This window comes from Dermacentor variabilis, chromosome 8 (assembly GCF_050947875.1).
Source record: "Dermacentor variabilis isolate Ectoservices chromosome 8, ASM5094787v1, whole genome shotgun sequence".
NCBI classification, from domain to species: domain Eukaryota; kingdom Metazoa; phylum Arthropoda; class Arachnida; order Ixodida; family Ixodidae; genus Dermacentor; species Dermacentor variabilis.
In genome coordinates, this window is record NC_134575.1 from 142,581,992 (window position 1) to 142,597,674 (window position 15,683).

General features: G+C 45.0%; 1 protein-coding gene and 1 pseudogene across 4 annotated transcripts in view; both read left to right on the forward strand.

The window, feature by feature from the left end:
- Positions 1–716: 716 nt before the first annotated feature.
- On the forward strand, positions 717–4,505 carry LOC142591591 (uncharacterized; annotated as a pseudogene).
- Positions 4,506–7,247: 2,742 nt separating this feature from the next.
- LOC142590638 (uncharacterized) overlaps positions 7,248–15,683 on the forward strand; it is a 48,265-nt gene continuing 39,829 nt past the window's right edge. For 2 of the 4 annotated variants that reach the window (XM_075702989.1, XM_075702992.1), the window contains exon 1: positions 7,253–7,950. In XM_075702989.1, coding sequence (XP_075559104.1) covers positions 7,570–7,950 — 381 coding nt within the window. In that variant the 5' untranslated portion in view covers positions 7,253–7,569. Of the gene's footprint in view, positions 7,951–15,683 lie in introns of all 4 variants that reach the window. The other 2 variants (XM_075702993.1, XM_075702990.1) reach the window with 2 other exon arrangements.

Sequence of the window (15,683 nt, forward strand, 5' to 3'; positions counted from 1 at the left end):
AGCTAGCTCTTCGGATTCTTACATGGGGTAGGGAGTGATAATTCTTTATTTTTGTTTGGGATAGCGGTCGAGGTCGGCTTTGCTTGAGTGATTTGGCGCACTTGCTCGTTGGGCCCAGGGACTTACCTAGCGATGAAATCGAAGAACGTGAAGGCCGTGGGGGACGGGGAGCAAGTGCAGTGCGACGAGTGCCTGCGATGGTGCTTCCTCGACGAGACTAAATCCAGAATTTAGCAGACGCGGAGGGGTCTAGCTTCACGTGCAGGTCGAGCGAGGGCGTCAGGGAAGCCGTCCAAAAACTGGAAGGGAATTGGGCGGCTAAGTTCGAAGAGCTTCAGGCAGACCTGCGGGAGGAGCAGGGGAAGCGGGTAGCACTGCAGGCGAAAGTTGACAATTTCGTCAAGGTGGAGGCGGCCCAGGCCGCGCAGTTAGTAAGGACCGTGGCTGAGCTTGAGGAAGAGAAAGAAAGGAGCGCCAAACTGGAAAGGCGGCTCGACGCGCTTGAGACGCGGGCAGCGGAGAATGTCGGGTCAGGACATCAAAGCGGTGGCAAAAACTCAGAAAGTAGGGTAGACCCTACAGGTGAAGTGGGAGGCAGGGAGCCAGAACAAGCGGCCGTCAGCTCGCCGCCGGTGTATCGGCACTGTTATAGTGAAGCAGCGCAACACGCCCCGAGTGAGGCGACGCTGCAGCCACAGGGGCGCCAGCGGGCGCAAATGGAGGGACAGCGGACACAGGCTGGAGGCGAACGGTTCGCAGGCAGAGGTGTCCTGGTGATAGGGGACTCCAACGTGGGGAGGGCTGAACAAGGCTTGATGGCGAGAGTGAACGCTGACGGGCGAGTACAGGTGGAGGCGCAAGCGGGCAAGGGCATGGCGGAAGCAATGACCAAGGCGCGGGAAGTGGTAGGGGACAGCACGGAGAGCAACAGCTTGGTCATTATGTATGCTGGGCTCAATGACGTGCTTAAGGGGAGACGCTAGAACCTTGAGAGGCACATTGAGACTGGGCTGAGTAAGCTTAGAGAGGCCTCCGGGAGGGTGCATGTGACCATATGCACTATCCCAGAGGTCCAGGCCCAGACTTACCAGGTAGAAAGGAGGGTGTTTGAGGCCAATCGGGTCATTAGGAGTCTGAGCGGACGACTCGGGTACAACGTGATGGAGGTCAACAGGGACGTATACGGAACCGGCTTCCGGCTATTTGTGCAGGATGGCATTCACTACAGTGGTACCACTGGCAAAAGGATAGGGGGCAGGATGGGTCGCCAGGCAACAGCTTTTTCATGGGGACCCCGAGCCCTGAAAAAAGCAGTGTATGCGTGGACGATTCGAGGCAGGAGCCACAAACAAGCAAACATCGGTACTGTAGGAGAGGCGACAGAAATAAGCACCAGAGCCAAATTAAGTCAGACATATGGTTCATTAACATGCAAGGTGGCAGAAATAGGCTAAAATGGTAGGAAATCGAAGAACAACTAAGGCAGGAGAACTTAATGGTTTATGGGTTTGTAGAGACACATCTTAGGGACATGGAACAACCGCCCTGTAACCCTGATTATGCATAGGAATACTGCAACAGAGTGCAGGGTAGTAGAAAGGGCGAGGGAATTGGAGCACTCATTCATAAATATACAAATTGGCAAAGGGTCAAACAGCAATGCAAGGAGCACTTATGGCTAAAAGGAAAAGTAGCAGGGGCGAAAAAACTTCTAGGCTTTGTATACCTTTGGACAGGATCAAATGCTAAAGAGGAAAACAAAAAAAAATGTTGGACTGTATAGCAGCGGACATCAATGAGCTAGGTAAAGGATGCGAGATAATTGTATTAGGAGGCATGAATGCGCCTGTTAAAGATATGGATGGGTACACAGACTCCACAGGTAACATGCTGCTGGATATGTGTGAGAGGCTTAACTTAGTTGCCTGTAACTCTACTGAAAAGTGTGACGGGATCATAACATGGGAGGTAGGGGGTCGACACTCGACAATAGATTATGCGTTAATGTCACATAGGATGTACGGTAGATTAGGAGCCATGATTATAGATGAACAGGGCTCCAGAAGTATAGGTAGCGACCACAAACGTATCAAGTTAAGTTTTAAGAGGGAAACTAAAGCACGTACGACGCGTGAGGAAATGCTAGATGTGGTTTTCTTACTCAGAAGACCAAGTGAAAATAGCAGCCGAACAAATTGAAGAGGAAATATCAGAGGGTACTGAAACTGATTGGACTTACCCAAAGTTAATGAGACTATTTGAGCGTGAGCTAGGTAAGGCGCGAGTCAGGAAAACAAGGCAAGGGATACGAAAACTCAAGAGATGGTGGGATGAAGAGGATAAGAAGGCCATAAAGAAACTTCAGGAAGCCTCCAGGGAACACAGGTATTCCAAAAGTAAGGGAGAACCTGAAGCAGAAGTATAGAGGAAGTGGGTAAACTACATAAAATGCAGAAGGGAAGCATCATATTTGATCGACGAGAAAATCAAGACAAAAGGGTACCAATGGCTGTCAGAAATAAGCAATAAACAGATAAACAGCCAGCTAGGAAATTCTGGCAACATCTGACCTCCTTGGGTAATAGGACAAGCCTAGAGCAGAGGTATATAGTAACAGCTCAAGGTACTCGGTTAGAAGAAAAGGAGGCAATGGAGTATATAGGAACCATGATGAGGGGAAAATTTACAGAACAGAGAAGTGGTACATGCAGTATGTCGGAGAGGGATAGCCCGGTCAATCCACTGCTTTCGCTTGGACAAAGAGAGTGGGAAAGGGCCGAGAAGAGGGTACCAAGTAGCACATCGGCAGGCCCCGATGGTATTCCAATTATGTTAATAAAGAAATTGGGCCTGAAATCTAAGAAAGCATTAAGGGAGGTGGTGAGCAAAATGCTAATGGATAGTAATGTACCTGACGAATGGAGGCTAAGTAGGATGAGAATGATATATAATGGAAAGGGGGACAAAGCGGACATAAATAACTACCGGCTTATAACAGTGACGTCAGCAGTTTACAGGGTGGTTATGCAGATTATAAAGGACAGACTGCAGGCATGGGTAGAGAACGAGGGGGTACTTGGAGAGCTACAGAATGGGTTCCGGAAGTATAGGAGGCTAGAAGACAATCTGTTATCACTTACACAGTGCATTGAAATAGCTGAAAAGGAACACAGACTCCTATGGCTGACTTTTTTGGATATCAAGGGAGCCTATGACATTGTACTTCAAGAGGGCTTGTGGGGCATTCTGGAAACTTTAGGAGTGCAAGATGGAGTAACCAATTTCTTAAAAGATATCTATAAATGTATACGGGTAATTATACAATGGGAAAAGCAGGTTTCAGTGCCTGTGATGATTCGGCGGGGGCTTAGGCAGGGGTGCCCATTGTCACCTCTGATGTTTATGCTGTACCTACAAGGTTTAGAGGCCAAAATACAGCAAAGCGGAGTCGGCTTCAACCTATCATTTTTCAAACAAGGAAAATTGATTGAACAGTCATTACCAGGACTGATGTACGCGGATGATATTGTATTAATGGCTGACAACGCAGAAGATCTGCAGGGATTGATGAACATATGTGGTACAGAAGGAGACAGATTAGGCTTGAAGTTTAGCAAAGAAAAATCAGCAGTGATGATTTTAATGATAACGTTTACGACGAGCATAGGATACAGGAGGCCGCGCTGGAGGTAGTCTATAAATACAAGTACCTTGGGGTGTGGATAAATAATGGCGTTGAGTATCTGACAGAGTACGAAAAATATCTAATGACCAAAGGTAACAGAAGTGCAGCGATTATGAAGAGTAGGGCACTGTGGAACTACAATAGGTACGAGGTAGTACGAAGGATAGGGAAGGGGGTAATGGTTCCAGGCCTGACTTTTGCCAATGCATTTCTATGTATGAGAGCAGAGACCCGGCAACAGTTGGAAACTAGGCAACGTGGTGTGGGTAGGCTCGCTCTGGGATCACATGGCAAGACACCAAATCTTGGGGTGCAGGGGGATCTGGGATGGCCTTCTTTCGAGGGCAGAGAGGCTAGTAGCAAGGTAGCATTTGAGGAGCGATTGAGAAAAAATGGGGGAAATGTGGTGGGCTAGGAAGGTTTTCAGTTACTTAGACACGATGAATGTTGACACATGGTGGAGGAAGCGAACTAGAAAATTGACAAGCAAATACTTGGGCAGCAGTGGGGGGACAGATAAGGAATCATCCGTCAAGAAAAAGGTTAAGGAGACGGAGAGGGGTATGTGGAAAACAGAAATGCAAACCAAATCGGCATTAGAGACATACAGGACGTTTAAGCAAGAAATAGACAAAGAAAATATTTACGATAACTCTAAGGGAAGCTCATTGTTGTTTGAAGCCAGGACAGGTGTACTGCGAACTGAAACGTACTGAGCCAGATACCAGGAGATAGATTTGTTGTGCGAGGCATGTGGAGAGGAGGAGGAAACGGCTGAACACCTGATACTTGCTTGTAAACAACTTCACCCTGCAGTTGAGTACATTGTAACGGAGAACTATCCAAAGCTTTGGGTTTTAAAGACAGTGAAAGTAAAACAGACTTTGAACGGGTAGAAATAACTAAACGGAGGCTATCTGATTGGTGGATAATATCAACGCAAAAGTAAAGGAGTAAATACGTAGGTATACATGCAGGCACGTACCCAAGTGAGGCCCGGGGGGGCCCGGGCCGCCCCCCGAAATTAAGTGGCATACCCCCCCCCCCCCTATCTGCCCACGCCACCACTCCTCACACACATTCCTAAAGCGCCGACAAATCAATCTACTCGGCAGTCAACATTTTGCTGCCTCTTACAACTAAAGCAGTGTATGACTAACTTCCGTAGTTTTTTTTTCGACGTCAGTTAACCGAAAAAATCTCCCTGTGAGCCATCCAGTGCAAAAAGGCTCCAAAGCACATACCCCTGTGGAATCGGGAACCTATAACGCGCCATTTCAGAATCTCTGGGATGGGCCCACGTACGGGGAGTGCTTCACCTCGACCGCGGCCCGGCATTGCACTACCTACCTTCGAGATGGACCCACGTATGGCGAGCGCTTAACGCCTGCTTCACCTCCGCCGTGGGTGGGCCCGGTATTGCAATATATTCAGGATCGGCCTACGTGTGGGGAGTTCTTAATGCCTGCTTCACCTCCGCCGGGGGTTGGCCCGGTATTGCACTATCTTCGCGATCGGCCTATGTATGGGGAGTGCTTAACGTGTGTTTCACTTTTGCTGCACGTCGGCCCGGTGTTGCAGTACTTACGGGATTGGCCCACGTATGCGGGGTGCTTAACGCCTGCTTCACCTCCGCCATGGCTAGGCCCGGTGTTGCACTACTTTCGGGATTGGCCCACTTATGCGGGGTGCTTAACGCTTGCTTCACCTCTGCCGAGGGTCGGCCCCTTGTTTCACTAATTTCGGGATTGGCCCAAGTACGCGGGGTGCTGTTCTATTCGGCTGGTCGGCCCGATATTGCACTATATTCAGTCCGACCCGCAGCGGAGGTGAAACACTTTGCTTTTCGTTTGAGATATTTGACTGTCGTCAGCTTTCGCTGCCATTCCATCTCCACAGAGTGGAAAGGTTGTCAAGTTTTTCACTCCTTTTGGATGGCGGTAGTTATCGGCATCTCCTGGGGTGTAGGGGCCAGTTTTCTCAGCGATTCGGTGCCCACGCGATAAACTCAATATGAATTCAGTTGTCACCATCTATTGCAACAGGCAGGGCGTAGTTTATTGTTTTAATCATAATATTTTACTTTATTTATGATGCCCAACACAATTTTTATGTCACCATCTATTCGACGATCACGCGCATCGCTGTTACTATGTTAGTTCAACCTTCTTTGTTTAGACTGCTCCAGGGGCCAGGAAAGGGACTCTGTTCATAGCCACCTGGTCTGTATGCTCGTGGAACGAGTTGTGGCCGGAGAAAACGCGAGTTGCGTTTAACTTTTCCTTTTGCTTCATTATTTCCTCGAGTGATGGCTCGCCGCGACGCTGGCAGATCCTCGGAACCATATATCCACGATATGGTTTAGATAAGGTGACAAATAAAATATTGCGAAACAGCGTCCATCATCAAACCCTGCATTGACCGTTCAACCCATAAGCAATATGACTGTCACCCCTTACCTCGTCTGGTTTTTCCCTAATTGTACAGCACTGTTCGTGCAAAATTGGCAACTGGAAATAAGAGTCGCAAGGAGATGAGAAATTAAGCGATCTACTAAGGGAGAAAGCTAAGGCAACAGCCAAACAGGGAGGACAAGCGAAAATGGTTTGTGAAAACATTTATGGATCAACATCTTTTTATTTAAAAAGGAAGTAGAGAAAACGCCGCCGGAAGTGGAGAATAATTATGTGTGTTTTGAATGACTCTTCTACAGTTATCAATCGAGTCGCCTGACGTATCTACTTCCTTGCTGTGCTAACGGGGGTGTTTTTCTAACCTTCCTCGGTGGGCGCAGTATGTACGTCTAGAACCGCAGCGTCCTGCGCTCTACGCCGTTGTACGGGACTGGTGACCTCGCATCCTTACGCAACTTCCCAAATAACGACACGAGTCGGTTTTGGCGCTTGGTAGAGCTGTATAGGAGGGATCCAAAAGAACTGTGATTCTTCCGCAAATATACATTTCTCTATAATTCTTCCAGAGCTAATTCAAAAAACGCTACTACAAATCTATATTTTGCACTTTCGCTGCTTAACTTGTTCTTGCCAAGGTTCTTCCTGCACATCATTCATGCGCGAGTCCATTTGATGTGGTTCTTCTTTTGCCAAGAAGAGGTGTATCTCACAGGTGTACCTGTGAGATACACGTAATTTCAATTCTCTTTTGCGGGTTTACGTGGCTTTATGGCGAATGGTAGGTACTTTTCACATTTGTACTTGTAAAAGTACCCTCCCCCTCATTTGCATAGAAAAGTTATCTTGGATTGCCCCCCCCCCCCCCCCCGAAAAAAAATCCTGTGTACGTGCCTGTATACATGCATATATACCATTCATGGCTAAATACAGAAAGAACGGCTTGTACGCAGCAGACGACGGAAGCAAGAAGCGTTTTCAACGGAATAATCGTACGCTTTGAGCTAACTGCTTTACTTTTACTGGAAAGGAAAACAGTTTTAATTTATCATGAACGTGAGGTTCAGTGCCTTCATTTCAGTTTTATAAGCAAAACGTCAAGTTTACGTCACGTTACGAAAGCAAAACAAAGACATCAGCGCCATTTTGTAAGCGTCGCGCCTACGTCACGCTTTGAAGAAAATGGCGGAATTTCCAGAATAAACCGTAGTGACTGTGGGTCACTTTAGCTGTGGTGAACGACATCATCGCCAGCACTATCGCCAGCGCTTGTGTGAACATTGTGCTAAGGAACGGAAGAAGGTATCCCGGTGCGTGTCGGCACAATGGCTTAATATGTGGTTTGGTGCCGGTGTGCGTTGTGCGACCTTCGTTCAATGATCGATGCCGTGCCGTCGTGCGCGAGTTCGCTCAAACAGGGTCTAGCCACTGGTCTAGTCTTTCACGACTCGAGTGGCGTGCAACAGCTGCATCATGCCAAAGGAAGACGCCGAACCGCCGCGCTGCGCCGTGTGCGGCCTGCAGCGCGCCCCGAACGCCGTGCTGCTCCCTTTCCCTGACCGGCGCCAGTCGAAGCTCTACGGCGCCTGGCTCGACTTCGTGCGCGGCTGCCCCGGCAAAAGCAACTGGCTGCCCGACAGTCGCACCGGCTTCGTCTGTACGTTGCACTTCACCTCCAAGTGGCTTAGGCGCACCACGGGCTCTGCCTACCACAACAATTCACTGTTACTTAGAACCGCCACGGTGCCCACGCTCTACACGAGCCCGGAGAAACGCCGCCGCATCGCCGAGGCCAGCAGCAGCGCTGCGCCCATCCAGGCGGTTCGGGGGCCGGACTTACAAAGTACCTCGCTCGTGAGTGTTCTTTGCAATTGGCTCGCTCGGCGTCGGGATTGGTTAGATTTTCCCTTACGAACAAATCTAGCGCAAGAGCGCCTTTGTGACGCAGGGTTTGGGTGCGGGCTAGTTGGTATTCCATTGAAAAATTGACTGCAACGTGTACATAAACAAAAGGACAGAAAGAACGACGACGACAAGCGCCCGTCGTTCTTCTGGTCCTTCTGTCTATGTACGCGCTGTAGCCAAGTTTTGTAAATATGGTCCCAGATCCGGTTGCACGTCCTTGCCATCAATCAAGCTTTCTTTCTACAACTCATTAAATACTTGCAAAATACCTAGACCAAAGCATATGCGACTAGCACGTGCTTGAATACAGAAAATGACATGCAGGTCAGTCACGCTCAACAAGTTGGAACATCATTTAAATGAACAAGGATTGCTTGTATGAGTAAGAGTTATGACATTGAATTGGACAAGTAGGAGCGTAAACATGCAAGGTCTAAGTGTTTGAGAAACGACATGGTCTTTTCGAAGAGTATGTGCACACAGGAATGTGGCGAGACTGCACTAGGAAGAAAGCATCAGGAAATAAAATGAAGCAGATTCAAAACACATGGAGTCTGAAACAAATGTTTGTGCGTTAATTTATGTACACACTGACTTTGGTACACATGATTATAGGAGGATTACTCAAGTTGTCTGAGTAATTTGTTTTTTTATGAGGCATTGTATAGATGTTTATTTTACATCTTGGCACTGAAAGAGAACACTGTCATGGTCATTTCGCAGCATGACACTTTTCATGCCATGGTAGTTAGGTCTTCCAAAGCAACCCGATGCATTTTGGGAGGAGATATTGCAAATATGGAAAGCAGAGGCCTGTGAATGGTGAAACACAAGTCGTCCTGGCATACATATATCCATAGTGCGCCACCTATAGAAGCGCCACTGATGGCCATCTAGTGGGTAGTTTCAAAAGCAAACTTCTGAGCAGTAGCTGATGACAACCCTTTGCAGCACTGATGACTGAAGTTTGCGGCTGCGATTCCTCTTTTGTTCGGGTGCCACACGGCTTGTTTTGTGGTGACAGCTGCAGGAAAGGCGCAAGCCTCCATGAAAGCAGACATGTACACAATGTTACCAGAGTTTGGGACAACCTAGTCCGCTTACATGGCAGATGCATCCTGCAGACAAGCATAACGAAGCCCGGTTACAAAGTGGAAATAGTGTTAAGTAGCCATTTCAATTTGTTAATTATATCTCAATCATTATCTTTTTTTTAATTCTACCCTGCTGCGTTACTGTTGATGCAGACTTGTATCTCAGACAACTCAGCTTGGTGCAATGCCGGCACACACTGTAGTGAACTTGCTAGCGGTGAATGCACATGACATCATTGAATAACTGCCATGAAAATTGCCTCATGAAGAGCAATTGTGAAATTGTTAATGCAAATGCATACATTAATCAGGCCAGTCACCAAACGCACAGATGAATAATAGTGTGAGTTAGCACTGCACCGCCGTTGCATACGCCAACAAACTGCCCTTCATAGAAATGTTTTCTCTGCTTGAAATTCTCTTAGTGACCTGCTTCGAAACTTACGAAGCAAACGTCTTACCAGATTATGAGTATATTTTTTTTATGTTACTGAAGAGAGAAGCCGTATGTTATATTTAAAGTCGGAGCAGCGCCAGCGAAGGTAAGTGGACGCTGGCGGCAAGGCCGTCCTTTCCAGCATAAATGTTGCACTTCTATGCCACAATGGATATTAACAAAAAAATAATATGATCACCAAGTGCACACGAAAAAGGCACCAAGCTGTGAAAGATACAAAGTACTCTGTGCGGTAACTCCGCAGACAGCAGCAAGCTTTATTGACTTCACAAACGACTTGGAATTCTTTCAGTGAAAGTGGAACAGCAATACCATATGGAGCAGCTAACAGCAATCCTCGTCCTGAGCTACCTCTTTTCTAAAATATTTTGTAACTAATCAGTGTCGAGGGTGTTGTCAGGCAAAAAGAATAAAGCTGTTAAAGAAGCACTTTATCATTCATTCATTCATCCAACCAGTCTGGTAAAACACAATGTGATTTAATCCAGCTGCAAATGAGGTGAGGTGAAAACCTTGTGCTTAAAAAAAGTTGACAACAGTTCTACAAAAAGGTGAGGCATGCAGACAGGACACAAGAGGAGAAGTGAACAACACGAACGCCAACTGTCAACTGATGGGAGCACCGAGGCGAAAAAAACAAGAAAGACACAAAACTCATCTGCACAAGCTCTGGAATGGTATCACCACGTGTCAGTCGGGTACATGTACCGTTCTACGGGAGAGATAACTGTTAAGGCACTTAAACTCTTCCTTATGTAAAGTAATCGAAGGCTTCGATTACTTTTTGCATAATGAATCCTTACCAACCAGCTCAGCTTTTTGTCGTTCTAAACAGTTCTGCATGAAACAAGTAGCAGCAGTTCAACATGTGCGAAGCCATGCATAAAATAGATCCAATAACATGAAGTGCATGACAGCTGGTGCGACAATTTAGTGCATTGCATAAAACCAACAAAACCAGTGCTTGCAGGCTGCAGCAGCTTTAACACACAACACAAAACACTCGTGCACTCCAGCTAGAGCAAAATAGTAAAGAGGCAGCAAACGGTAGCGGCAAGGCATGGTGGACAAACTGAACTGAAATGTGGCTATGTTGGTATCAACCCTGTCACTCACCCAAGTAAACATTGAGTGGGACAAGCTTCACAGTGACAGAAAGATAGCATGGGAACCAGAAGTTTTCTACCAAATGGTGGTGCTCCATTGCTCCCACACGTGAGGCCTCGCAGGGAATGAGAAGAACAGTGTCACTGGCGACCTTTTAGGGATTCGAGCACCTCATCACACAAGAGTTGCTTTTCAACATGCCTTGAAGCTTCAGCTACCACACACACGTGGTGGGTGTTGTTTATTTCACTTCGAAAATGGGAATAAAACAAAATCATGAGCAATGATGCAGAAAACAGCAGCCGATGGGTGCCTCCTTCCAGAGCGCACTTAGCAAGGCCATCACCAGTGGCGCATCCATTGGCACACTCTACACATATAATTCATGAGCACCCCTCACAGAAACACGATCGCTTGCTTCCCCCAATCTTTGTAGATAAAGGGGCACCAACTGCACACCACATATCTCTTGCATAAACACTGGCGGCCATTTGTTTTCAGGTTTATATAGGTCCACGTTGAAGTCACCCATGATGATGATGGACATCATCTTGTCCTATAAAGGGACACTAAAGGCAAATACTAAATCAAGCTAAAGTGATAGATTAGTGCTCGAGAATCTCTAGGGCATCAATATAATTGTGAACAGAGCCTTAATAATCGAAAAATTGAGGTAAATGCAAGACATGATTACAGACTCCCTCGGGACATGCAAGCACTTGCCCGATGATGAAAGCCCTCCCCAGTGAAATTCTGTCACTAGTGCTCAACTACTCATTGCTAAAAACATCCTGGTGTTATATTGTAAGACGAAAAAAAATGCTTCTTCGGTTCTATTTCATTTTTAGAAAAAAAGAACTCATTGACATTGCTGTTGACAACGACGCGAGCGGTCAAAAGGTGTCGTTTGCGCTCGACTTAATTAATTGATGAAATTATGATGATGATTAATCGGAATCATTGAGGTGCTGGGGAAATTCCTTGGGTCGCCACCAAAGTCCATCGGAAGGGCTCTATCTTCTTTTACCCCTTTCAGTGGGAGTGTGTTGCATAAGTAGTGAAGCATAACAAAGTATTTTCTTTTTGCAGGTGCGATGCTATTATATTTTACATTACACAGTCTTTTTGTTTGTGGGATCATTTATTCGGCTGCCCAGTCCTACATAAAGCCAACTTTGCCTTGAGTAGGCTGCAAAGAGTTCTGATTATCCATTTTCGAAAACCCGCCTTTACAAGTTGTGCACACAGCCTATGCTGTTTCGTAGTGTTTTTCTTCTGGATCCACACGGGCAGGCAAGGTTCACACACAACCATCTGTTACTTAAAGAACGGCTTTCAAAGATGCTGACTTCTCTTAACTGTGTTGCACATTTGAAAGACCAACTGCAACGAAAATTCACTTTTCATAAATTTGTTGTAAGCGAGTCATTCATGCTATTGAAGCAGTCTCGGAAAGGCTACAGGGCTGCTGTTTGTCGAATTTCCTTATCAAGATCCTTTGAGTAGCACCCAAGCAGGCGATGCATGCACCTGGTGGTTAGCAGAAGTCCGAGACCATGGCCTCGAATATTTGCAGTGCATGGTGTTCTGGAGAGTCATGCTGGCCCTCAGTGCTCTCAATTCTGCATCATAAGCTTGAGGAACAACATAAGCAAATTTTAGGAATGGAGGGTTCACTGGAACACATTTCTTCGAAGTACGACAGGCTACTGAAGGCAATTCAAACACAAAAGGAAGGGATTAAAAATCTGCAGACGACAACCGTGAATCGAGCTGCGAAATCAGACAGTCTGGCAGATGAGGTCGCACAGATGAAACTAACACTTGAAAGTTTAGAAGAGTACTCTCGGAGAAGTAATATGAAAATCCACGGAATACCTCAGTCAAACATTGAAAACCTGAGAGATATCTTGAACAATTGGGCTGGAAAATTGGGTCTGACTAAGCCAATGGATGGACAGCTAGAGGCAATTCACAGAATTATAGAGTTAGGACAGGGTCAACTCCGTCTATACTGGTTAGATTCTCTAACAGTTCAATTAGAGATGCATGGCTAGCCGAAAGACTTCAGCTAAAGTTCGATAAAATCTTCATTAATGAAAACCTGACATCATATGCGAGGAAGTTGTTGTGGATGGCGAATAATGCAGCTAAAGAAAAGTCGTACAAGTTTGCGTGAGTGAAGAATGGTAAAGTACTCGTTAAAAAACAAGAATGAGCCAGTGTTATCAGAATTGAAAATGAAGTGAGTTTAATGAAAATGACGTATACATGGAAGTAGAATCTAACTCAATTAAAGGCTGAGTAAATTACCGGCAGAGATACACCTGCGAGGTTAGATGGTTAGATCTGGTTAGAACTGGTTGGATGTGATTATCCTTACTGAAGTGAATGTAGATGAAACCAATGCTAAGTTATATCAGATAAAAAATTTTGAACAATTTTCGGTATGCCGTCACGAGAGAAGAGGAGGAGGTGTTATAATATACGTTAGAAACAATTGGCTATGCAAAAGACTGACCATAACTATTAAAGAAGCAGAGATACTACTGTTATCAGTCGAATGTGCACATACATCATTCATAATGAGCACTATCTACAGACCACCAGGTGCATATAGGCACATTTTTGGGGGAATTGCAGTGTCTTTTAACGACACTAGAGAAAAACATAACATAATTCTGGTAAGTGATCTCAACATAGATGCCTTTTCTACTACTAACAATTATGTCAGTGACTGTTTGACTCTCATTTCAAGTTATGGCTTAGAAAATAACTTCACAGGAGTCATGCGAGAAGAATTCTTGGGGAACAAACTTACGACGTCATGTATTGACCACATACTAACACGTGTTCCTAGCATGCAACCTGTAATAAGCATTGTAAAAGAAAAAGTTGCTGACCATTATTTAATTGCTCTCACAATGTTCAGTGAGGACTTCCCCCTTTCACATGGGGAAACTAAACAAGAATTCCATATCTTCGATAACCAGAAGATTGATAGATTAATTAAAGAATATCATTGGGACACTTTATTAACACTAAATTATTTACAAGCATATGAGAAGCTAACTGGCATATTTAAATCAATTTATGATAAAAAGCAAAAGATAATTACTATATAAAAAAGGAAAATTGAAGAACCATGGATTAACAATGAAATTAAAGAGTTAAGTTACATCAAAGAAAAGCTGTGGGTGCCAAAGCAGGGCTAATCAATTAGATGTACAGTTAAGAGAAGAATTTAGGCAAACAGGAAATAAGGTAACAGCTTCACTAAGGCTAGCAATGAATAAATACTGCAGTAATAAGCTAAACGAGTGTAAATTTAATTTGAGAAAATCGTGAAAGATAGTTAATTCGCTAACAGGCAGACAAGCGAAATGCAACATAGACGAAAGCATAAGACATAATTTCCCCAGAAGACAAATGGATGAAAGAGCAAACGACTTTAATAACTGATTTGCAAATACTGTTAAGAAACTTCAGGAAAATTCCCCTAGGGCTGCATGTGACATAATAATAATATCAAACGTCAACTCTGCATATTTGAGTGAGGTAACTGATCTTGATGTTTGGGATGCAAAACATGCACATGAATGTTTTATAGCCTCTTCTGCAACATATTGTCACATGCTATCCTTCTACTTGAAGAGGAAGGCCCTGTTTCGTTCTTTGAGACTTAAGCGCCATCCATGTCAAGTTATTATTCCAAATTCTGACACATAATTGCCAAATTTTCTTATTATGGTGTGTTTTTTTACAGGAAACAGCACAAAATATTTTAAGTGTGTATTTATTTAAAATCTCAGCCATTATTACAAAAGTGAAGTTTAACAGCATTATGCCATGTACTGTGAGATACTCGCTCTTACGGGTTATTCAAGTGGCAAAGTCAGAGCAGCTGACTTACTCTGCGAGTAGGCACCTCTTTCTGGCACAGAGCAGTGCCTCCAAATTCACAATTGGAACACAAGCCACACTGCTGGATGACGTAGTATGAGAGAGGGAGGAGTTCTCTACCGGATTCATAGTTACCCAGGATATCTTATCCATGGTCACACGCTTCCACTCTTCTCTACCAGTGTCATCTGCCTGTCTCTGGCAGCTTCAGCATCACTGTCTGCGTCCAATTCATTGCACATATCAGAACTTGAAGAATCTGAGTCTGGGATGTCACTATCAAACACCAGAAGCCATGCAGCACACCTTGACATGTCATGCATAGGGTCCGCCATTGGCACGAAAAAGATAATGCACACATAAAAAAAATATGTCATGCACAGTTCCAGTCCAGTCTGCCGATTTTCAGGGAGTGGCTTCGACTGCTCCATGGAATGATCACTGCTCGTAATCTGCTCTCAGTCTCCCACTGGAACATGCATTTGTACCCTCACTCTGTCATTTTAACACACTTGCTCCAAAAAGAGCTTCGTCTTTGCCATTAGAGTGCATCAGTAGAAGACGAGCTGACTGCATGGAGAATATCAGCGTCTTCTTCACTTGAAGAGCAGTGCACTCCACCTTCAGAATTCATTGGCGAAGTCATTTTTTCTTTTCTCTGAAGAAGCCAATGAAGTTTGAGCTGTTAGCAGCGCCATATTTGTTGCCAACTTGTTTTGCTTGCTTCACCAGAATAACTTATTTATAATAACTTACTTATAACTTATATATAACTTACTTATAAATAAGCAGTTATAAATAACTGCTTATTTATTTAGTTGGTAGTTGCTACAAGACATACTTGCTGCAAACAAGATGCACACAAAACAAAGACACATACATTGCCTGTGTTGTCGGATGCGTGTCTTTCTTTTGTGTGTGGTCATATGTGCAGAAAATATGTCTTACAGAATAATCTTGCTCCTGCTTTCACTGGATCGTCTGCTGCCAGAAGCACTGAGACGGAACCATCTCATTTATGACATAGCGAGGAAATAAAAAGTACTGTCGAGGAGCAAAGCTCAGCCTTGGCCATTTTCAGCAGAAACGCATGGACGAACACAGCTCATGCAAGGCACAGA